Here is a 24,759-nt window from a genome sequence, read left to right as displayed (position 1 = left end):
CTGATCATCCAAACTCAGTACCCTGTCCCTGCCTTCTCCCCATATCCCTTGATCCCTTTAGCCTTAAGAAATATATCCAACTCTCCTCATACCTCATTCCTGCCAGCCCAGGTATCAGTCTGGTGAATCTTCGCTGCACTCCCTCCATGGTAAGAACATCCTTCCTCAGATAAGGCGACCAAAACTGCACACAATACTCAAGATGTGGTCTCACCAAGGCCCTGTACAACTGCAGCAAGACATCCTTGTTCCTGTACTCAAACCCTCTCGCTACAAAGGCTAACATACCATTTGCCTTCTTACCGCCTGCTGCACCTGCATGCTTACCTTCAGCGACTGGTGCACAAGGACACCCAGGTCTCGTTGCACTTCCCCTTCTCCCAATCTATTACCGTTCAGATAATAATCTGTCTTCCTGTTTTTGCCACCGAAGTGGATAACCTCGCATTTATCCACATTTTACTGCATCTGCCATGCATCTGCCCAATCACCCAACCTGTCCAAATCATACTGGAGTTTCTCGGCATCCTCCTCACAGCACACACGCCCACCCAGCTTTGTGTCGTCTGCAAACTTGGAGATATTACATCTAGTTCCCTCGTCTAGATCATTAATATATATTGTGAATAGCTGGGGTCCAAGGACCGATCCCTGCGGTACCCCACTAGTCACTGCCTGCCACTCGGAAAAAGACCCGTTTATTCCAACTCTTTGCTTCCTGCCTGCCAACCAGTTCTCTATCCAAGTCAATACCTTGCCCCCAATCCTATATGCTTTAACTTTACACGCTAGTCTCTTATGCCTATATGTGCTTGTGAAGCTGGGTTAACAAATAGCGCTCATGCGATAAGTGTGGAAATTGGCAGGATGGCGTGTTCGCTTGCACTCTTTAGAATCCTAGAATCGTACGGCGCAGGAGGAGGCCGTTCGGCCCATCGAGTCTGTGCCGTCTCTTTCGAAGAGCAATCCAGTCAGTCCCACTCCCCCGCTCTTTCCCCATATCCCTGCAAATTTTTCTCCTTCAAGTATTTCTCCAATTCCTTTTTGAAGGCGACTATTGAATCTGTATCCACCGCCCTATCAGGTAGGGCATTCCAAATCCCGACCACTCGTTGTGTTTTAAAAAAAGGTTTTCCTCACGTCGCCTCTAGTTCTTTTGCCAACCACCTTCAATCTGGTTATCGACAGAGGTGAGAGTGCGACCCACTGAGCCTCGCCTTTTTAGAGGAAGTGGAGGTGAAGGGGTTAAGGTTAGAGGGATCCAAATAGCGCGGTTCCGTCACCAGTGATGCGGCGTTTGTCTGGCTAGTGTTCTAAATCCCGACTTCACCCGCTGCACATTGTGTTTCACAGGGCAAGGAATTGACCTGGCTAAACAAGGCTACTACACTAAGGCCGTGGAGCTCTTCACAGAAGCTGTTCAGTTCGACCCCAAGGATCACAGGTAACTAAATGATCCACATTCAGCTTTTCGAGAGCTGCTTTTTAGCATCATTTGCACGTCATCCCAGGATTCTCGCTGATCCTCTTTACACATGGCCATTGCCATTGCCAACCGGATTGAGTGTGATGGATACATTTTAAAAGGTGGACATTGCAGTGTGATCATCCCGCACTCTCGACTGAGTCAGGAGGTCGTGGGTTCGAGTCCCACTCCAGAGACTTGAGCACATAAACCTAGGCTGACACTCCCAGTGCAGTGCTGAGGGAGTGCTGCACTGTCGGCGGTGTCTTCTTTCAGATGAGACGTTAAACCGAGGCCCCGTCTTCCCTCTCGGGTGGATGGCAAAGATCCCCCAGCCGCTATTTCGAAGAAGAGCAGGGGCGTTCTCCCCGGTCTCCTGGTCAATATTTATCCCTCAACCTAAATCACTAAAACAGATTCTCTGGTCGTTATCACATTGCTGTTCGTGGGAGCTTTCTGTGCACAAATTGGCTGCCGGTTTTCCTACATTACGACAGTGACTACACTTCAAAAAGTACTTCATTGGCTGTAAAATGCTTTGGGACATCCGGTGGTCGTGAAAGGTGCTATATAAATGCAAGCCTTTCTTTCTGAAGGCCTTGGAGAGGGTGCAGAAAAGATTTGCGAGAATGGTTCCAGGGATGAGGGACTCGATAGACTGGAGAAGCTGGGGTTGTTCTCCATTAGAGCGGAGAAGGTTGAGAGGAGATTTGCTAGAGTTGTTCAAAATCATGAGGGGCCTGGACAGAGTAGATAGAGAGAAACTGTTCCCATTGGCAGAAGGGTCGAGAACCAGAGGACACAGATTTAAGGTGATTGGCAGAAGAACCAAAGGCGACATGAGGAAAAAAAATTTATGCAGCGAGTGGTTAATGCACTGCCTGAAAGGGTGGTGGAGGTAGATTCAATCATGGCTTTCAAAAGGGAATTGGATAAGTGCCTGAAGGAAAAAAATTTGCAGGGCTACGGGGGAAGGGCGGGGGCTCGACGGGCCGAATGGCCTCCTCCTGTGCTGTAACCATTCTATGATTCTTTCTGTTTTTTGCTGACTTGTTTGGTGTCTGACCTTTGCCCGCACACGAGACAGGTGACTGGTCTCTGAATTGACAAACATCTGCTACAGTATGTCAATGTTATTGTTTAATAGTTAATCGGCAATGTGTAAATAAAAGCAAGGAAACTCTCCTTTTATTTTTTAAAAAATCGTTCACGATCAGCCAGGCTGACAGATTAACAATAAATCACCGAGTGACATTGGATCAAGTGCTCTAAAAGTAGCTTGCCTTTATCTAGAGCTTTTTAATGTAAAAGATGCCCCAAGGCACTTCGCAAATGGGAAACTGACACCGAGCTCTGGAGATTGGGGAGATAACGGAAAGCTCGGTCGAAAAGATGGGTTTTGAGACTTTTAAAGAGAAGTCGAGAACTTGCATTTATATAGCGCCTTTTACAATCTTGGGATGCCGCAAAGCGTTTCACAGCCATTGAAGTACCTTTGAAGTGTAGTCACTGTTGTAATATAGGGAAAGGTGGCAGCCAAATTGCGCACAGCAAGCTCCCACAGACAACAGTGAGATACATCCCAGATAATCTGCTTTTGGTGGTGTTGGTTGAGGGATAAAAATTGACCAGGACACTGGGGAGAACGCCCCTGCTCTTCAGAAATTGCCGTGGGATTTTTTTACCTACGAGATTAAAATGGGGCCTCGGTTTGACGTCTGATTAGAGACATGGCACCCGCAACAGTGCGGCACTCCCTCGGTACTGCATTAAAAGTGTCGGCTTGGATTAAGCGCTTAAATCTCTGGAGTGGGGCTTGAACCCACGCCCTTCTCACTCGGAGGCAAGAGTGCTGCCCACTGAGCCACACCTTTTAAAGGAGGAAGAAGAAGTGGAGAGGTGAAGGGATTCAGGTTAGAGGGATCCAGAGTGTGGTTCCAGCACAATGATGGGGCAAACAGAATAGAGGATGCACAAAATACCAGAGCCAGAAGACTCTCCTGGCCGATCTCCTACTTTCCATCCTCCGTAAACTTGTATCCTAACTCGCACCAAGTCCCCTTCGTCCATCACCCCCTGTGCTCGCTGACCTGCATTGGCTCCCGGTCCGGCACCGCCTCGATTTCAAAATTCTTATCCTTGTTTTCAAATCCCTCCATGGCCTCGCCCCTCCCTATCTCTGTAACCACCTCCAGCCCTACAACTCTCAGATATCTGCGTTCCTCCAGGATTCTGTGAGTAAACAGCGGGAGATTCTGTGAGTAAACAGGGCGGGAGATTCTGTGAGTAAACAGAGCGGGAGATTCTGTGAGTAAACAGTGGGCAATTCTGTGAGTAAACAGGGCGGGAGATTCTGTGAGTAAACAGGGCGGGAGATTCTGTGAGTAAACAGGGCGGGAGATTCTGTGAGTAAACAGGGCGGGAGATTCTGTGAGTAAACAGGGCGGGAGATTCTGTGAGTAAACAGGGCGGGAGATTCTGTGAGTAAACAGGGCGGGAGATTCTGTGAGTAAACAGGGCGGGAGATTCTGTGAGTAAACAGGGCGGGAGATTCTGTGAGTAAACAGGGCGGGAGATTCTGTGAGTAAACAGGGCGGGAGATTCTGTGAGTAAACAGGGCGGGAGATTCTGTGAGTAAACAGGGCGGGAGATTCTGTGAGTAAACAGGGCGGGAGATTCTGTGAGTAAACAGGGCGGGAGATTCTGTGAGTAAACGGCGGGAGATTCTGAGAGTAAACAGGGCGGGAGATTCTGTGAGTAAACAGGGCGGGAGATTCTGTGAGTAAACGGCGGGAGATTCTGAGTAAACAGGGCGGGAGATTCTGAGAGTAAACAGAGCGGGAGATTCTGTGAGTAAACAGGGCGGGAGATTCTGAGTAAACAGAGCGGGAGATTCTGAGTAAACAGGGCGGGAGATTCTGTGAGTAAACAGGGCGGGAGATTCTGAGAGTAAACAGGGCGGGAGATTTTGAGAGTAAGCAGGGCGGGAGATTCTGAGTAAACAGAGCGGGAGATTCTGAGAGTAAACAGAGCAGCGGGAGCGGCGGCAGAATTCGAGAGTGACGTCACAGTACAGAAAGTGACGCTGGTGCAGGGGAAGAAGCTGATTGGTGAGTAGTGGGTGAGTGCTTTTTTTTTTCTTCAATTTTAAGTCTATTTCTTTTAAGGTGGTTCATAGTTAAGGTAGTTCGGGAGAGCGAGAATCTGAGAGTTTAAATTTGAGGTAAGAGTTTTTTAATTAAAAGTATGACGGGAACCTCAGTCCCGTGCGTTGCACGGCCTGCAGCATGTGGGAATTCCTAGACGCTGCTTGCCGTCAGGATGACCACATGTGCAGTAAGTGCCAACGGTTTGGCCAACTTGAGATGCGGTTTTCGGAACTCGAGCGTCAGCTGGAGGCAGTGCGGTGTATCCGCGCGGCTGAGAGTTACGTGGACAGCACGTTTTTAGACGTGGTCACCCCGCAGCTTAAGAAAGTGCAGTCAGAGAGGGAATGGGTGACCACCAGTCAGAAGGGGGGCAGGCAGGTCGTCGGGAAAGCCCCAGAGTGCATCTCACTCAACAACCATTTTTCTGTGTTGGAAAACGGTGAAAGTGACGGTTCCTCTGGGGAGTGCAGCCAGAGCCAAGTTCACGGCACTGTGGGTGGCTCAGCTGCACAAGGGGGAGGAGGAAGAGTGGAAGGGCAATAGTGGCAGGAGACTCAATAGTGAGGGGTGCACGACAGGCGATTCTGCGGCCGCAGACGTGACTCCAGGATGGTATGTTGCCTCCCTGGTGCCAGGGTCAAGGATGTCACTGAACGGCTGCAGGGCATTCTGAAGGGGGAGGGCGAACAGTTAGAGGTCGTGGTTCACATTGGTACCAACGACATAGGAAGAAAGAGGGATGAGGTCCTGCAACAAGAATTTAGGTAGCAGATTAAAAAGCAGGACCTCAAAGGTTGTAATCTCTGGATTACTCCCGGTGCCACGTGCTAGTGAGTATAGGAATAGAAGGATAGAGCAGATGAATGCATGGCCAAAGAATTGGTGCAGGAGGGAGGGCTTTAGTTTCCTGGATCACTGGGTCTGTTTCTGGGGAAGGTGGGACCTGTACAAGTGGGACAGGTTGCACCTGAACCGGGACAGGACCAACATCCTTGCGGGGTGGTTTGCTAGTGCTGTTGGGGAGGGGGTTTAAACTAACTTGACGGGGATGGGATATGGAGTGGAGCTATAGTAGGGGGTGATGCACAGCCAAATATAGAGGAAAAAACAAGTCCGTCTGGAAGGCAGAGCAAATATGTAACGGCCCAAGGGAGTATGGCAAGGCTGGATGGCATTTATTTTAATGCAAGGAGTCTTGCGAGTAAGGCAGATGAATTGAAGGTGTTGATGAACACGTGGGAGTATGATATTGTTGCTATCATAGAGACATGGTTGAGGGAGGGGCAGGACTGGCAGCTCAATATTCCGGGGTATAGAATCTTCAGGCGAGACAGAGGGGGTGTCGCAATATTAATCAAGGAGTCAATTACTGCAGTAAGGAGGGATGATATCTTAGCAGGTTCCTCTAATGAGGCCATATGGGTAGAACTTAAACAAAAAGAGGGCAAGCACTTTGCTGGGAGTGTACTATAGGCCCCCAAACAGTCAGGGGGAGATAGAGGAACAGATATGTAGGCAAATCTCAGATAAGTGTAGAAATAATAGGGTAATAATAGTAGGGGATTTCAACTTCCCCAATATTAACTGGGATAGTCAGAGTGTGAAAGGCTTAGAGGGTGCAGAATTCTTAAAGTGCATCCAGGAGAGCTTTTTGAGCCAGCATGTAGAAAGTCCTACAAGAGAGGGGGCGGTACTGGGCCTAATTCTAGGGAATGTAGCCAGGCAAGTGGTAGAAGTGTCAATAGGAGAGCATTTTGGTGACGGTGACCATAATTCGGTGAGATTTAAGGTAGTCATGGAAAAGGACAAAGATGGACCGGAAATATAGGTTCTAAATTGGGGGAAGGCCGATTTTAATATGATAAGGCAGGATCTGGCCAAAGTGGACTGGGATCAGCTACTTGTAGGAAAATCCACATCAGAGCAATGGGAGTCTTTCAGAAAGGAAATAGAGAGAGTACAGCGCCAACATGTTCCCGTAAAGGTCAAGGGTGGGACCAACGAGCCCAGGGAACCCTGGATGTCAAGGGATATATATAAGAATAGATTAGGAAAAAAAGGGAGGCTTTTGGCAGATACAAAGGACTGAAAACAGTGGAAGCCCTAGAGGAGTATAGAAAGTGCAGGGGGGTACTTAAAGGAGAGCGAAGAGGGGGCATGAAAAAATACTGGCAGGCAAAATAAAGGAAAATCCCAAGGTGTTTCATAAGTATATTTAAGGGCAAGAGGATAACCAGGGAAAGAGACGGCCCATTAGGGACCAAAGTGGCAATCTGTGTGTAGAGCCGAAAGATGTAGGTGAGGTTTTAAGTGATTATTTTGCATCTGTGTTCACTATGGAGAAGGACGATGTCGGCATAGAAATCAGGCCGGGGAATTATGATATACTTGAACAAATTAGCATTGAGAGGGAGGAGGTACTAGCGGTTTTAGTGGGCTTAAAAGTGGATAAATCCCCAGGCCCAGATGAGATGTATCCCAGGTTGCTGTGTGAGGCAAGGGAGGAGATTGCAGGGGCTCTGACACAAATTTTCAGAACCTCTCTGGCTACAGGGGAGGTGCCAGAGGACTGGAGGACAGCTAACGTAGTACCATTATTCAAGAAGGGTAGTAGGGATAAACCAGGGAATTACAGGCCAGTGAGCCTAACATCAGTGGTAGGGAAATTATTGGGAAAAAATTCTGAGGGACAGAATTAGTCTCCACTTGGAGAGGCAGGGATTAATCAGGGATAGTCAACATGGTTTTGTCAGAGGGAGATCATGTCTGACCAATTTGATTGAATTTTTCAAGAGGGTGACTAGGTGTGTGGATGAGGGTAGTGCAGTTGATGTAGTCCACATGGACTTCAGTAAGGCTTTTGACAAAGCCCCGCATGGGAGACTGGTCAAGAAGGTAAGAGCCCATGGGATCCAGGGCTATTTGGCACATTGAATCCAAAATTGGCTTAGTGGCAGGAGTCAGAGGGTGATGGTTGAAGGTTGTTTTTGTGACTGGAAGCCTGTGTCCAGTGGGGTACCGCAGGGATCGGTGCTGGGTCCCTTGCTGTTTGTAGTGTACATTAATGATTTAGATATGAATGTAGGAGGTATGATCAGTAAGTTTGCAGATGACACGAAAATTGGTGGAGTGGTAAATAGCGAGGAGGGAAGCCTCAGGCTACAGGACGATATAGACGGGTTGGTCAGATGGGCAGAACAGTGGCAAATGGAATTTAACCCTGAAAAGTGTGAGGTGATGCATTTTGGGAGGACTAACAAGGCAAGGGAATACACAATGAATGGTGTAGGACCCTAGAAAGGACAGAGGATCAGAGGGAACCTTGATGTGCATGTACATAGATCCCTAAAGGCAGCAGGACAGGTAGATAAGGTGGTTAAAAAGGCATATGGGGTACTTGCCTTCATTAGCTGAGGCATAGAATATAAGAGTAGGGAGGTTATGATGGAGCTGTACAAAACGCTGGTTAGGCCACAGCTGGAATCCTGTGTGCAGTTCTGGTCGCCACACTATAGGAGGAATGTGATTGCATTGGAGAGGGTGCAGAGGAGATTCACCAGGATGTTACCTGGGCTGGAGCGTTTCAGCTATGAAGAGAGACTGGACAGGCTGGGGTTGTTTTCCTCAGAGCAGAGAAGGCTGAGGGGGGACCTGATTGAGGTGTACAAAATTATGAGGGGCATAGATAGGGTAGATAGAAAGGAACTTTTTCCCTTAGTAGAGGGGTCAATAACCAGGGGGCATAGTTTCAAGGTAAGGGGCAGGAGGTTTAGAGGGGATTTGAGGAAAAACTTTTTCACCCAGAGAGTGGTTGGAATCTGGAACTCGCTGCCTGAAAGGGTGGTAGAGGCAGGAACCCTCAGAACATTCAAGAAGCATTTAGATGAGCACTTGAAATGCCATAGCATACAAGGCTACGGACCAAGTGCTGGAAAATGGGATTAGAATAGACAGGGCTTGATGGCCGGCGCGGACACGATGGGCCGAAGGGCCTCTTTCTGTGCAGTATAACTCTGACTCTATGGCGGCCGTGCCTTCAGCTGCCTGCATGCTTAGCTCTCTAATCCCCTGCCTGAACCTCTCCGCCTCTCTACCTCTCTTTCCTCCCTTTTAAGACGCTCCAGAAAACCTACCTCTGCCCCAATATCTCCTCGTGGCTCGGTGTCAATTTGTGTTTGATAATCGCTCCTGTGAAGCGCCTTGGGATGTTTTACTGCGTTAAAAGCGCTATATAAATACAAGCTGTTGACAAAAGGGTGAGGAGGTTGTAGCGATAGGGTGGGGCGAGGCTTTGGAAGAGCTAGCAAGCGAGTGTTGGAACCCCCAAACCAGCTGAGGACAAGAATGCAATATGTCAGGTTGTTTATTATTGTCCAATTGTGAATTTTTTTTTAAACCCCCTGCTAAGTAGGTGTTTCACCTCAGTGTGGTTTTGTTATTGGTGTAACGCTGTGATTCAGACCACCTGAGGGCGCTGTTGTTCAGCTTCTAGTTTACTTTTCTGATCGTTGAGCACGGGTTGGATTTTATGGCCCAGAAATTCGGCTCTCCACGGGTGAGTACGCACGGGATACTCACCCGTAGGCCGAATTGAAGTGCGGGTTTTCTGCATGCGCGGGAAACCGGCACTTCCGATCCTCTGAACGAATTAATTAAAATTAAAACATTTTTTCCACAGGTTTATATTTTTAAATACTTTAAAGCAAGGTAAGTTTATTTTTAGCCCTGTGTTTTTATAAAATTATTTTTTTCAAAAATGTAAATTATTGTTTAAAATAGTTATTTAATGTAATTTATAGTTTATTTAAAAAGTGTGATGTTTTTTAAAAATTTATTTGAAGGTTTACTGTTCAGAGAATCAATCTCAGCTAGTCGCTGGATTCTCTCACACCACTCGCGAGGTTAACATATTACAAGGTATAGTGACTTACCTTCAAACTGTTCCTCAGTACCCCCAACATGTCACTGTATAATCTTTCTTTCTCTTTCTCTCTCACTCTCTTTCTCTTTCTTTCTCCTCTTTCACCTTTCTCTCCCTTCTCTTCTCTCTTTCTCTCTTCTCCTTTCCCTCTTTCTCTATTTCCTCCTACGTGTTCAATTTTGGCCTCGTCTCTATGTAACAGCACTGGTAACTCATAGAAACATAGAAGATAGGAGCAGGAGTAGGCCATTCGGCCCCTCGAGCCTGCTCCGCCATTCAATGAGATCATGGCTGATCATCCAAATTCAGTACCCTGTCCCTGCCTTCTCCCCATATCCCTTGATCCCTTTAGCCTTAAGAAATATATCCAACTCCTTCTTGAATATATTTAATGAATTGGCCTCTACTGCCTTCTGTGGTAGAGAATTCCACAGGTTCACCACTCTCTGGGTGAAGAAATTCCTCCTCATTTCTGTCCTAAATGGCCTACCCCTTATCCTTAGACTGTGACCCCTGGTTCTGGACTCCCCAACCATCGGGAACATCCTTCCTGCATCTAGTCTGTCCAGTCCTGTCAGAATTTTATAAGTTTCAATGAGACCCCCTCTCATTCTTCTAAACTCCAGCGAGTACAAGCCCAATCGACCCAATCTCTCCTCATATGTCATTTCTGCCATCCCAGTTATCAGTCTGGTGAATCTTTGCTGAACTCCTTCCATGGCAAGAACATCCTTCCTCAGATAAGGCGACCAAAACTGCACACAATACTCGAGATGTGGTCTCACCAAGGCCCTGTACAACTGCAGCAAGACATCCTTGTTCCTGTACTTAAACCCTCTCGTTATGAAGGCCAACATACCATTTGCCTTCTTAACCGCCTGCTGCACCTGCATGCTTACCTTCAAGGACTGGTGCACAAGGATGCCCAGGTCTCATTGCACTTCCCCTTCTCCTAATCTATTGCCATTCAGATAATAATCTGCCTTCCTGTTTTTGCCACCAAAGTGGATAACCTCACATTTATCCACGTTATATTGCATCTGCTATGCTTCTGCCCAATCACCCAACCTGTCCAAATCATCCTGGAGTTTCTCGGCATCCTCTTCACAGCACACACGCTCACCCAGCTTTGTGTCGTCTGCAAATTTGGAGATATTCCATCTAGTTCCCTTGTCTAGATCATTAATATATATTGTGAATAGCTGGGGTCCAGGGACCGATCCCTGCGGTACCCCACTAGTCACTGCCTGCCACTCGGAAAAAGACCCGTTTATTCCAACTCTTTGCTTTCTGTCTGCCAACCAGTTCTCTATCCAAGTCAATACCTTGCCCCCAATCCCATGCGCTTTAACTTTACACGCTAGTCTCTTATGCGGGACCTTATCGAAAGCCTTCTGAAAGTCCAAATACACCACATCCACTGGTTCTCCCTTATCTATTTTACTAGTTACATCCTCAAAAAATTCCAGAAGATTAGTCGAGCACGATTTACCTTTTGTAAATCCATGTTGACTTTGTCCGATCCGGTCACTTTTTTCCAAGTGCTCTGCTATTACATCTTTTATAATGGACTCTAGCATTTTCCCCACTACCGATGTCAGGCTTACCGGTCTATAATTCCCCGTTTTCTCTCTACCACCTTTTTTGAATAGTGGGGTAACATTAGCTACCCTCCAATCCATGGGTACTGTTCCAGAGTCTATCGAGTTCTGGAAGATGACCAGCAATGCATCTACTATTTCTAGGGCCACTTCCTTAAGTACCCTGGGATGTAGATTATCAGGCCCTGGGGATTTATCAGCCTTCAATCCCATCAATTTCCCTAACACCATTTCCCTACAAATACTGATTTCTTTCAGTTCCTCCCTTTTATCAGACCCTATGTTCCCCGATCATCCTCTGTCTGTAAGGCTGATTAAAAGTAACCTCGTCTCTATGTAACAGCACTGGTAACTCCACATCACCCTCTGTCTGGAAGGCTGATTAAATTAACCAGTTAAAACCTCAGCCATATCTCGGGACTGGGCCCATATCTGCCCCCGCACAATCCTTCAGCGCTCCTATAAAGGAGTCCTGGCTCCTAGCCATCATTTGTGGGAGAATTGAGAGGTGGCCTAATGCTTGGTTGAAGAGCTGGGCTTTGAGGAGGATTTTCAAGGTGCGGAGAGAAGTAAAAAGAGACAGAGGAAGTTCCAGAGAGTTGAGCCGAGGCGTTTAAAGCCTCAACACCGAACACTTGGATTAACATTTATAGAGGAGGGAGAGAGTAGGGCAATGGGATTAGTTTTGGAGCCAGCCCAGATGCAGTGGGCTGAATGGCCTCCTTGTGTGCACTAAGCCTCTATGGTTCTATAGGGGGATGATTTTAACTCACTCGTTGAGCGTGAAACCTGTCGGGTGGGAAGTTAAAATCGCCCCTGGCTCTTACCTGTCCGAAAGCTGCCACGATCGCAACATCTGCAACTTTAGCCTGCACTCCTGAGCAGGCAGCAAGGCCAGGCGCCCGGAGCCAACAGGGTCCTTCTTTACATATGCATGTCGTGGCCCGATGACATCATTGAGTCCCGACTGTAATTTTAACTCGGGCCTCAGTGGGGAATCCACCCGGAGTTAAAATCGGGGCCTATAGCCTTTGTTCCCCATCTCCGATCCCTCTCCATTGAATAAAACTTTTGCTGTACCGCTGTGTAACACAGCTGGTGTTATTGGGAGCAGTCTTAAAAAGTAGAGCAGGGTCTGCACCGGTGGCCCTTGTTCAACACGTGTTGCTGTGCAGGGTTGTCCTGTGGTGTCGCAGCTGGAAACTAATTGGCCACGTGGGAGTTGTTAAATCTCAGCAGCAGTTTCAGCCGCGGACCCACAGTCCACAGTCGTGCGACCCCCAACTTACCGCGCTAAAATAATCATTAGCTGCCGAAGTTTCAGTATTCATCAAAGCATTGCATCCTGTTCTGCGAGGTCACCCTGTAGCTAATTAGTTCTGGCTACAGAAGTCGTTTTAAGTATTGTAGAATATATCGACCGCATTTCATCGATGTATCGATCAATCTTTTTTTTTGTTTGAATGATAATTGGTTGGATTTTCCCGTGATGTGCAGTTCACAGACCGAAGGGTGAACTATCGCAGCTCGTGACGGAAACCAGCCCAGTTTAATTTCACAACGTCCATTTCAATATCTCCGAGAGCAAATTGATCGGAGATTTTGTGCAAGGGTTGCTCATTTTTAAAGAGGCTTCTATATTTCATCATGATGTGGAGTGGGAGTCGGGGACCATTCTTGTTTGAACTGCTGCACAATCCTGACTGCCGTTCCTGACCGTCGACACAAAAAAATGAAAGACTTGCATTTCTCTAGCGCCTTTCGCAACCACCGGACGTCCCAAAGCGCTTTACAGCCAATGAAGTACTTTTTTTGAAGTCACTGTTGTAGGAAACGCGGCAGCCAATTTGCGCACAGCAAGCTCCCACAAACAGCAGTCTGATAATAACCGGATAATCTGTTTTTTGTTACGTTGATTGAAGGATAAATATTGGCCCCAGGACACCGGGGAATACCATTGAAAGAGCAGTACAGTTTAGTCCCACACCCAACCTTTTCCCCCATAACCCCTGCAAATTAGTCCTCTTCAAGGACATGCCCAATTTCCTTTTTGAAAGTCCCTGTGGAATCTGATTCCACCGCCCTTTCAGGTAGTGCGTTCCAGACCTTAACAACTCTCTCTGTGTGGAGAAATTTCTCCTCTGTTCCCCTCTAGCTCTTTTGCCAATTATTTTAAAACTATGACCTCTGGTTACTGACTCACTTGCCAGATTTCCAGGTGATTAACTTCACACCTCCACCAGTATGTGTAGGTGGGCGGAATGGGAAAGATTCAGCAGAGCAACGATTAACAAAACCAAAAGAAAGATAGAACTTTCATTTCTATCGCGCCTTTCACGACCACCGGACATCCCAAAGCGCTTTACAGCCAATGAAGTACTTTTTTTGACATCATGTCACTGTTGTAATGTAGAAAACGCGGCAGCCAACTTGTGCACAGCAAGCTCCCACAAACTGCAATGTGCTGCAGTTGTACAAGGTATTGGTGAGACCACACCTGGAATACTGCATACAGTTTTGGTGTCCATATTTAAGAAAAGACATACTTGCTCTCGAGTCAGTACAAAGAAGGTTCACTCGGTTAATCCCGGGGATGAGGGGGTGGACTTATGAGGAGAGGTTGAGTAGATTGGGACTCTACTCATTGGAGTTCAGAAGAATGAGAGGCGATCTTATTGAAACATTTAAGATTGTGAAGGGGTTGGATCGGGTGGATGCGGGGAGGATGTTCCCAATGATGGGTGAAACTAGAACTAGGGGGCATAATCTTAGAATAAGGGGCTGCTCTTTCAAAACTGAGATGAGGAGAAACTTCTTCACTCAGAGGGTAGTAGGTCTGTGGAATTTGCTGCCCCAGAGGGCTGTGGAAGCTACATTAAATAAATTTAAAACAGAAATAGACAGTTTCCTAGAAGTAAAGGGAATTAGGGGTTACGGGGAGCGAGCAGGAAATCGGACATGAGTCTAGGTTCGGATCGGTCATGGCCCTGTGGGTGGCGGAGCGGGCCCAGGGGCCGTGTAGCCTGGTCCTGCTCCTACTTCTTGTGTTCTAATTCTGTGTTAGATTTCAGGAGATGGTTCTATTCACAGGGATTAGTGGAGACCTCGGGAACAGGCTGCCAGCTAGGAGTCCTTCAAGAGTAAATTGGGCCTGTTCCTGGCTGGGGTGGAGATCACCTCTCACAGAAGGTAAGTACTGTAGGAAATACAGGGACAGAGTGATCTCCTGGACGAGTTTCGATCGCCTAGATGGGTCGGAGAGGAATTTCCCAGATTTTTTTCTCCCAAATTGGCCATTGGGTTTTTTATCTGGTTTTTCGCCTCTCCCAGGAGATCACATGGGTTCGGGTGGGTTGGAGATTGGAAGTAGATTTGAGGTTAGGATCAGATCAGCCATGATCTTATTGAATGATGGAGCAGGCTCGAGGGGCTGATTGGCCTACTCCTGCTCCTATTTCTTATCACAGAATCACAGAAACCTCACAGTGCAGATAGAGGCCATTTCGGCCCATCGAGCCTGCACCGACACATATCCCACCCGATCCCCGTAACCCCTACACCAACACATATTCCCACCCTATCCCCCTAACACTAAGGGTCAATTTATCATAGCCAATCAACCTAACCCGCACATCTTTGGACTGTGGGAGGAAACCGGAGCACCCGGAGGAAACCCACGCAGACACAGGGAGAATGTGCAAGCTCCGCACAGACAGTCGCCCGAGGCCGGATTCGAACCCGGGTCCCTGGCGCTGTGAGGCAACAGTGCTAACCACTATGCCACCGTGCTGTTCTTATGTTCTTCTAATGACCGGATAATGTGTGTTAGAGATGTTGGCTGAAGGATGAATATTGGCCCCAGGACACCGGGGAGAACTCCCCCTGCTCCTCTTCGAAATAGTGCCGTGGGATCTTTTATGCCCATTGCAGAGGGCAGATGAGACCTCGGTTTAACGTCTCATCCGAAAGACGGCACCTCTGACAGTGCAGCACTCCCTCAGTACTGGCACTGGACTGTCGGCCTAGATTTTGTGCTCAAGTCTCTGGAGTGCGACTCGAACCCACAACCTTCTGACTCAGTCGAGAGTGCTACCCACCGAGGCACAGCTGACCCCCAAAAGCAAAATACTGCGGATGCTGGAAATCTGAAATAAGAACAGAAAATGCTGGAAACACTCAGCAGGCCAGGCAGCATCCATGCAGAGAGAGAAACAGAGTTAACGTTTCAGGTCAATGACCTTTAATCAGAACTGGAAGATGTTAAGAGATTTTAACAGTTTATAAGCAAGTACAGAGCCAGGGAGAAAAGGGGGGGCAGGAAACGAGCCAATGGAAGAGAGGAGGGATTAAATAACAAAAGTGGTGAAGGTGCACGGCAAATAGGGACTGATAATGAAACATATACAGAAAAAAAAGCTGGGTCCAGAGGAGGTATAAATGGTTACAGCAGAATAGCAAAGGCCTTGGACAACGTGGACCACTTTCCATACCTCGGGAGCCTACTATCAACAAGGGCAGACGTCGACGACGAAGTCCAACACCGCCTTCAGTGTGCCAGTGCAGCCTTCGGTCGCCTGAGGAAGAGAGTATTTGAAGACCAGGACCTCAAACCCGGCACTAAGCTCATGGTCTACAGGGCAGCAGTGATACCCGCCCTGCTGTATGCTTCAGAGACATCGACCATGTACAGCAGGCACCTCAAAGCACTGGAGAGGTACCACCAACGCTGCCTCCGCAAGATCCTGCAAATCCATTGGCAGGATAGGCGCACCAACATCAGTGTTCTGGCTCAGGCCAACATCCCCAGCATCGAAGCTCTGACCACGCTCAATCAGCTCCGATGGACGGGACACATTGTCCGCATGCCCGATACGAGACTCCCAAAACAAGCGCTCTACTCGGAGCTCCGGCACGGCAAGAGAGCCCCAGGTGGGCAGAGGAAACGCTTCAAGGACACCCTCAAAGCCTCCTTGAAAAAGTGTAACATCCCCACCGACACCTGGGAATCCCTGGCCCAAGACCACACAAAGTGGAGGAGAAGCATCCGGGAAGGCACCGAACACCTCGAGTCTCTTCGCTGGGAGCAAGCGGAAGCCAAGCGCAGGCAGCGCAAGGAGCGCACGTCAACCCAAGCACCCCACCCACCCGCCCCTTCAACCACCGTCTGCCCCACCTGTGACAGAGACTCTAGGTCCCGCATTGGACTCATCAGTCACCCGAGAACTCATTTTTAATGTGGAAGCAAGTCATCCTCGGTTCCGAGGGACTGCCTAAGAAGAAGGAGAAAGGGGGAGGGAAGCGTGGAAAATCTGGGCGAAAGAATGTTGGAATGGATTACATAGCCAAAACAGTGGAACAGCGGTCAGGAAAAGTCAGGATCAGACTGGCCAGTGCTCAGGTCAGATCACACCTTGAGTTCTGTGTCCAGTTCTGGTCATCAAGGTACGAAAACAGCAACAATTTGCACTTTGAAAATTCTCATCCTGGTCGAAGGGTCATACCTGAAACGTTAACTTTTTCCCCTTTCTCCACACATGCTGCCTGACCTGCTGAACGTGTATGGCATTTTCTGTTTTTTTGCATTTGTATAGCGCCTTCCACACCCTCCGGACATCCCGAGGCGCTTCACAGCCAATCAGCTAGTTTTTGAAATGTAGTCACTTTTTTCTGTAAGGTAGCCAAGGCCCCCCAGAAACAACAATGAGAGAAATGACCAGTTAATCTATCTTGGAAGCGTTGTTTGAGAAATAAATGTTGGCCAGGAGAGCACCCCTGCTCCTCTTCAAATAGTGCCGTGGGATTTTTGTACGTCCACCTGAGAGGGCAGACCTCAGTTTAACGTCTCGTTTCAAAAGACGGCACCCCTGACAGTGCAGCACTCCCTTGGTCCTGCACTGAAATGTCGACCTAGATTAGGTGGCCAAGTCCCTGGTTTGGGGGGCTTTGAGCCCAAGACCTTCTGACTTAAGGATGCTACCACTGGGCCAATCTGGCATGCGAGTTGAATGGCCTTCCTTGCCCTTGAGAATCTTGTGATCCCCCAGTGTGCCTCCTTAAATGATTGTCACTCTCATGCCATGGAGATAGTGAATAGCCAGTTTTCTGATGCGCAACAGGAATGCCAAAGGCTTTTACTCATTCTGTGGAGGTGGCATGCATGCAGTTTGCTGTCTTGAGAAAGATGTATGATGCGTAGAATTTTTAACCTCAAGCATTTCATTAGAGAGAAACTATTTCTGCTGGTTGGGGCGTCTAGGACTAGGGGGCGCAGCCTAAAAATTAGTCAGACCTTTCAAGAGTGAAATTAGGAAACACTTCTACACACAAAGGGTGGTAGAAGTTTGGAACTCTTTTCCGCAAACGGCAATTGGTGCTGGATCAATTAAATCTGAGATTGATAGATTTTTGTTAACTAAAGGTATTAAGGGTTATGGGGCAAAGGCGGGTAAATGGAGTTAGGTCGCAGATCAGCCATGATCTCATTGAATGGCGCGACAGGCTCGAGGGGCTGAATGGTCTCCTCCTGTTCCTATGTTCTTATTAGCTTCAGGCAAATTTTATGTAAAATTTATTATCTCTGATCACTAAATTCATTTAGCGCTCTGCAATACTAAATTTGGTACTTGTAATAACTTGCCATAGAACAAAAGAGCTCACATTTCATCTCGCACCTTCTCATGTCCTCGGGATCATCCAAATTGCTCTGCAGTCAGTGGGTTACTTTTGATGTGCAGTCACTGTTATATAGGCAAATGCAACATCAGATTTGCGCACGGCAAGATCCCACAAACAGCAAACGAGTGAATGACCAGCTAATATGTTGTTAACGGTGTTGGTTGAGGGAGGAATATTGGACCTGCTCATCTTCGAATGGTGCCGTGGGATCTTTTACGTCCACTTGAGCCGGCAGACGAGGCCTCGGTTTAACGTCTCCTTCGAAAGGTGACAACATAAGAATTAGGAGCAGGAGTCGGCCATACGGCCCCTCAAGCCTGCTCCGCCATTCAGTAAGACCATGGCTTATCTTCTGCCTCAACTCCACTTTCCCATCCTATCCCCATATCCTTTGATTTGAGTCCAAAGATCTATCAACCTCGGTCTTGAATATACTCGACGACTGAGCCTCCACAGCCCTCTGGGGCAGAGAATTCCAAAGATTCACCACCCTCTGAGTGAAGAAATTTTTCCTCATCTCAGCCCTAAATGGCCGACTCCTTATCCTGAGACTGTGAATCCTAGTTCTAGGGGAAACAACCTCTCAGCATCTACCCTGTCAAGCCCTCTTAAATTTTAAAAAAAAAAATTATATGTTTCAATGCGATCACCTCAATGAGTTCATTCTTCTAAACTCCAGAGAACATAGGTCCATTCTACTCAATCTTTCTTTGGAGGACAACCCTCACAAACCAGGGATCAGTCTAGTTGCACTCTCCCTAAGGCAAGTGTATCCTTCCTTGGGTAAGAAGACCAAAACTACACAGTACTCCAGGTGTGGTCTCACCAAAGCCCTGTATAATTGCAGCAAGATTTAATGAAATAAAAGCCACCGTTGACCATGCCTCCCTCAGCATTGCACTTACACGTTAGCCTGCAAGTCCATGTCGGAGCTTGAACCCACGACCTTCTTTCTCCAGGGTGAGTGCTGCCAACAGCACCCGAGGCACTGACCAGCAACTCTCTCAAGGTACGTTTGAAACCATAGACCACGTTCTCTTCCCCCTAGTTCTGTGGCGGGTAAATGCTGACACAGACTGGTTGGACCGAGTGGCTTGTTTCAATGTTGTAACTTCTCTGGATCTTCAACAGCCTCAAGTATTTATCCAGTTTTCCCTTAAGCAACGTCTCTGCCTCTGCCACCTCTTGTGGCAAAGCATTTCCATGCTCTGCACAGAGCAATTTCTCCCACCGTCTCTCCTCATTCAATTTTAAATTGCTGACCCCTTGTGACTGACTGGCTCCCCAACCAGAGAAACAGTCTGACAACCCGTTTATAATTTTAAACATAGAGTCACAGAGTTATACAGCACAGAAAGAGGCCCTTCAGCCCATCGTGTCCGCGCCGGCCATCAAGCCCTGTCTATTCTAATCCCATTTTCCAGCACTTGGTCCGTAGTCTTGTACGCTATGGCATTTCAAGTGCTCATCTAAATGCTTCTTGAATGTTGTGAGGGTTCCTGCCTCTACCACCCTTTCAGGCAGTGAGTTCCAGATTCCAGCCACCCTCTGGGTGAAAAAGTTCTTCCTCCAATCCCCTCTAAACCTCCTGCCCTTTACCTTGAAACTATGCCCCCTGGTTATTGACTCCTCTACTAAGGGGAAAAGGTTCTTTCTATCTACCCTATCTATGCCCCTCATAATTTTGTACACCTCAATCAGGTCCCCCCTCAGCCTTCTCTGCTCTAAGGAAAACAACCCCAGCCTGTCCAGTCTCTCTTCATAGCTGAAGTGCTCCAGCCCAGGTAACATCCTGGTGAATCTCCTCTGCACCCTCTCCAATGCAATCACATTCCTCCTATAGTGTGGCGACCAGAACTGCACACAGTGTTCCAGCTGTGGCCTAACTAGCGTTTTGTACAGCTCCATCATAACCTCCCTGCTCTTGCCTTCATTAGCCGAGGCATAGAATATAAGTATCCCATATGCCTTTTTAACCACCTTGTCTACCTGTCCTGCTGCCTTCAGGGATCTGTGTACATGCACACCAAAGTCCCTCTGATCCTCTGCCCTTCCTAGGGTCCTACCATTCATTGTGTATTCCCTTGCCTTGTTAGTCCTCCCAAAATGCATCACCTCACACTTTTCAGGGTTAAATTCCACTTGCCACTGTTCTGCCCATCCGACCAACCCGTCTATATCGTCCTGTAGCCTGAGGCTTCCCTCCTCGCTATTTACCACTCCACCAATTTTCATGTCATCTGCAAACTTACTGATCATACCTCCTACATTCATATCTAAATCATTAATGTACACTGCAAACAGCAAGGGACCCAGCACCGATCCCTACGGTACACCACTGGACACAGGCTTCCAGTCACAAAAATAACCTTCGACCATCACCCTCTGCCTCCTGCCACTAAGCCAATTTTGGATTCAATGTGCCAAATTGCCCTGGATCCCATGGGCTCTTAATGACAATTTTAAATTGCTGACCCCTTGTGACTGACTGGCTCCCCAACTGGAGGAAGCAGTCTGACAACCCGTTTATAATCTTAAACACCTCTATTAAATCTTCTCTTAATCTTCTCTACTCCATTGGAAACAGTCCTGGTATGTCGAGTGTAACTGCGGGAGATGCGGCACCTACCCATTTGCCACCTCCCGCACCGCCGTCTTGCAGGGTGGGCCCTGGGCACTCCTTGTGGGCGAGGCACTAATTTACATGTGCTTCCTCCAACCTAGTGTTCAGAGACTGGAACTCTCGTCTCCGCTCGCTGGGACTGTCTGGAGCGGGGCTCGAGCCCATAACTGACTGAGAGGTGGGAATGCTACCAGTAAGCTGAGGCTCGCTCACTTCCCCCCTCTGCGCCACCAGTGCATTCAGAGTTAAAAGCACTGCGGGGGACGAGCTGGAATACCACTGGATTCTTGCATTGTGATAAGATAAAAGTTTAAATGCGAACTGCAAACTGAAAGCATTTTCTTTTCCTGCAGTGTAAGACTAATGGAACTTTGTTTGACTCGGGCTGCTCGCTCTGTTGTTGTCATAGCTTCCCCATTCATCAGCATACAGTGAAGGCCGAGTCAGTCCCACCTGAAAGGATGATTGACGTGTTTTTAATACCGAGAGCAATATTCCAATATCTAACTTCCACCGAAAAAAATGTAATTGATTTTTGCTTTGTCTACACAGCAGAAATGTGTTTTTTTTTTTTTAGTTCAGGAGTAATTATCTGCCTGTCTCTGAAGTTAGAATCATACCGCACGGAAGGAGGCCATTCGGCCCATCGTGCCTGTGCCGTCTCTTTGAAAGAGCTCTCCCATGAGGCCCACTCCCTGCTCTTTCTCCATAGCCCTGTAAATATTTCCTTTTCAAGTCTATTTCCAATTCCCTTTTGGAAAGTTACTATTGAATCTTCTTCCACTGCCCTTTCAGAGAGTGCGTTCCAGACCATCATAACTCGCTGCGTTTTAAAAAAAAAACACTCCTCTTTTCTCCCCAGGCTTTTTGGGCAATTTTCTTAAACTCTGTGGCGTTCCAGGATTTTGACCCAACAATATTGCTCTAGCGGTGTGCTTCAGCTATCCACTCCTGATGTTGTGGGTCTTGCACATCTGGCAGCCAACGTTCCCGTTAAGCTGCACGGCCCCGCAGAGCATAAGAAATAGGAGCAGGAGTCGGTCGTTCGGCCCCTCGAGCCTGCTCCGCCATTCAGTAAGATCATGGCTGATCTGATCTTGGCCTCAACTCCACTTCCCTGCCCGCTCCCCATAACCCTCGACTCCCTTATCGTTCAAAAATCTGTCTATCTCCACCTTAAATAAAAAGACGGGAGGAGGCTCGAGTGGAGCATAAACGCCGGCAGGGACTGGTTGGGCCGAATGGCCTGTTTCTGTGCCGTATATCCTGTGTACTCCTATGACATTGCTGCAACAATGTGCCTCAGTGCCAGCTATGGAATAACACTGCTCCAGTGTGGCACATTCTTTTCCCCAAACCACTCACCCTGTGGCCTCAATTCATGCTGAATTAATAGGCAGTTTGGTACTGAAGGTCCATAACCACAAGGGGCTGGGTTTAAGCTGTCAAAGCCTATTGCAGAGGGAACTCTTGTGGGGGGAGGGAGAGAATAAAGAGAGAGAGGGAAAAAGAGAGGGAGTGAGAAAGAGAGGGAGAACATAAGGAACATAAGACGTAGGGGCAGGAGTCGGCCATTTGGCCCCTCGAGCCTGCTTCGCCATTCAATAAGATCATGGCTGATCTGGTCTTGGCCTCAACTTCACTTCCCTGCCCGCTCCCCATAACCCTCGACTCCCTTATCGTTCAAAAATCTGTCTATCTCCACCTTAAATATATTCAATGACTCCGCCTCCACTGCTCTCTCGGGAAGAGAATGCCAAAGATTCACTACCCTCTGAGAGAGGAAATTCCTCCTCATCACCGATTTAAATGGGCGCCCCCTCATTCTGAAACTATGCCCCCTAGTTCTAGATTCCCCCACGAGGGGAAACATCCTCCCTGCATCCACCCTGTCAAGCCGCTGGCAGCATCACCAAAGTAAGCTTGCTGGATGTGCTGAGCCTGGTAGCTAAGAAAGCACCGTTTCGGTTGAAGAAAAAGCACCGCTGGTAGCTGGAGTTAGCAAATCCTTGAATGTGTGTTGTTGCCACAGGCTATGCAAGACCTGTGCATCAGGAGCTGGCACCACTAGCTCAGTAGTAAAGATTAAAGAAATAGCTCGTCATTTTTATAGCACCTCATCATGCTTCTCAAAGGTCCCAGAGCACTGCACGTATAATTAATTACTTTTGAAGTGTTGTCATCGTCTCTATTTAAGCAACTCGAGCACTGTAGGAAAGCAGGTTTAATTTGAACGCCAATTACTAGGAGTTAATGAGTAGCTAAGAAAAGTGCGATAGTGTAGCTCCCTGGATGACATTCTCTCTGGACTATTTCCCACCCCGCCCGCTTCCCCTCTTCCTCCCCACAGGGGAAGTGGCTAGACTCCATTTTACAGGAAACTCTCTGTTAACCAGCAAAATTCAGGAGTAGGTTCAGGTAAGTTTTACTTCATATTAGTGGCAGTTCCTGGATCTGTGGCTGTGTAACTGGGGTTCGTGCACTTGTTGCTAAGCAACAGGGACGCTTGGTCTGTGGCCGGAGTTCCTCCACATGTTGCTAAGCAACAGGGAAGCCTGGATTTGTTGCTGCGTACGGAGCTCTCGTACCTTTTAACTATAGCTCTCTGTAATCCGGACTTTTAGATAAACCGGCACCACGCCGGTCCCGTTGGTGCCGGATAATAAAGAGTTTCCTGTACATCTCCCCATGGCAACACAGCAGAGATTGGAAGCTCAGTGTGTGGGGAAATCACAGCCATTAGCCAGTGTCCCATCACCCCACTAGGGAACTCCTTGGGCTGCTGAATTCTGTGTTGTGTTGGTATCTCCTCCTCCGCGCCCCCTCCACAAAGTGTAGAGGGCCCAATTAATACACATGATATTTTTGTTCTGGGGCATAGAGGCTAGTTAATCGCTGGTGAAAATATGCTTTGATGATGCTTTACTGAGCAACATCAACCTGTCGTCGACGTTTGTAGTTTTCTGCATATCTCAGCCAGCAGTAACAAGTACCATACATCACCTGACGCTAAAGGTTGCGTAAAATTCTCCCCTCACCCCCCTGCTGATGGTGGTGACCAGGTAAATGGAGAATATTGGTATGGTATTTCCTATGATGATTAAAAAAGAAATTATGTAGTGTACAGACTTGGGAGATTCTCTCCATCTTATTGAGAACCCTAGGGGGAAGGGACCATGTCTCTGCTGCAGGACAGCATTGTGGTTGAAAAGATTTATCGGGAACTAGTGTTCAGGCGCAATGTTCCCGGCAAGCTGCACTTTGTTCTTCGTGGCCTGTTTCTTTTACTGCGCGGTCCCTTTAAATTTCTGCGCATGCGCTGCACTTACAACGGAAAAGCCGGTGAGCGGTCTACACGGAACCTGTCCCATCATGGCCGTGCAGCTTAGTGTCATAATGGCACAGAAGGAGGCCATTCGGCCCCTCAAGTCCGTGCCGGCTCTCTGTGGAGCAATCCAGTCAGTCCCATTCCCCCGCTCTATCCCCGTAGCCCTGCAAGTTTATTTCCCTCGAGTGCCTATCCAGTCTCCCCTTGAAAACATGGAGTGTCTCCGCTTCCACCACTTCCGTCGGCAGCGAGTTCCAGGTCCTCACCACGCGCTGCGTAAAAAAGTTTTTCCTCACATCCCCCGCATCTTTTGTCCAAAACCTTAAATCTGTGTCCCCTAGACCTTGTACCATCAACTAGTGGGAACAGCCTTTCCCCATCTAGCCTATCAAAACCCGTCATAATCTTGTACACCTCGATCAAATCACCCCCCAACCTCCTTTGCTCTAATGAAAACTAATCCAGCTTCTCCAACCTGTCCTTGTAGCTAAGATCCCCCATCCCCGGAACCATTCTGGTAAATCTCCTCTGCACCCTCTCAAGGGCCTTCACATCCTTCCTAAAGTGTAGTGACCAGAACTGGACGCAATACTCCAGTTGTGGCCTAACCAGCGCTTTATAAAGGTTCAGCATAACTTCTCTACTTTTGTACTCAATACCTCTATTTATGAAGCCCAAGATCCCATATGCTTTGCTAACCACTCTCTCAATATGTCCTGCCACCTTCAGGGACCTATGCACATTAACTCCCAGGTCCCTCTGTCCCTGCACACTCTTTAAAACTGTGCCATTAAGTGTATATTGCCTCTCCCTGTTCCTTCTGCCAAAATGCATCACCTCACACTTCTCTGTATTAAATTCCATCTGCCACTTGTCTGCCCATTCTGCTAGCCTTTCTATGTCCTGTTGCAGTCGATTGGCATCATCCTCACTGTTTGCCACACCCCCAAGTTTGGTGTCATCGGCAAATTTAGAAATTCTACTCTGTATTCCAATA

At 47.9% G+C, this 24,759-nt stretch overlaps 1 protein-coding gene across 1 annotated transcript in view; it reads left to right on the top strand.

The window, feature by feature from the left end:
- LOC147113325 (uncharacterized) overlaps positions 1-24,759 on the top strand; it is a 161,352-nt gene that overhangs the window by 89,786 nt on the left and 46,807 nt on the right. The window contains 1 exon segment of the mRNA XM_085994257.1: positions 1,354-1,444. Coding sequence (XP_085850383.1) covers positions 1,354-1,444 — 91 coding nt within the window.

This window comes from Somniosus microcephalus, chromosome 8 (assembly GCF_052327205.1).
Source record: "Somniosus microcephalus isolate GS21.2 chromosome 8, FLI_Smic_1.0, whole genome shotgun sequence".
Classification (NCBI taxonomy): Eukaryota; Metazoa; Chordata; class Chondrichthyes; order Squaliformes; family Somniosidae; genus Somniosus; species Somniosus microcephalus.
This window is presented reverse-complemented; position numbering and strand designations above follow the sequence as displayed.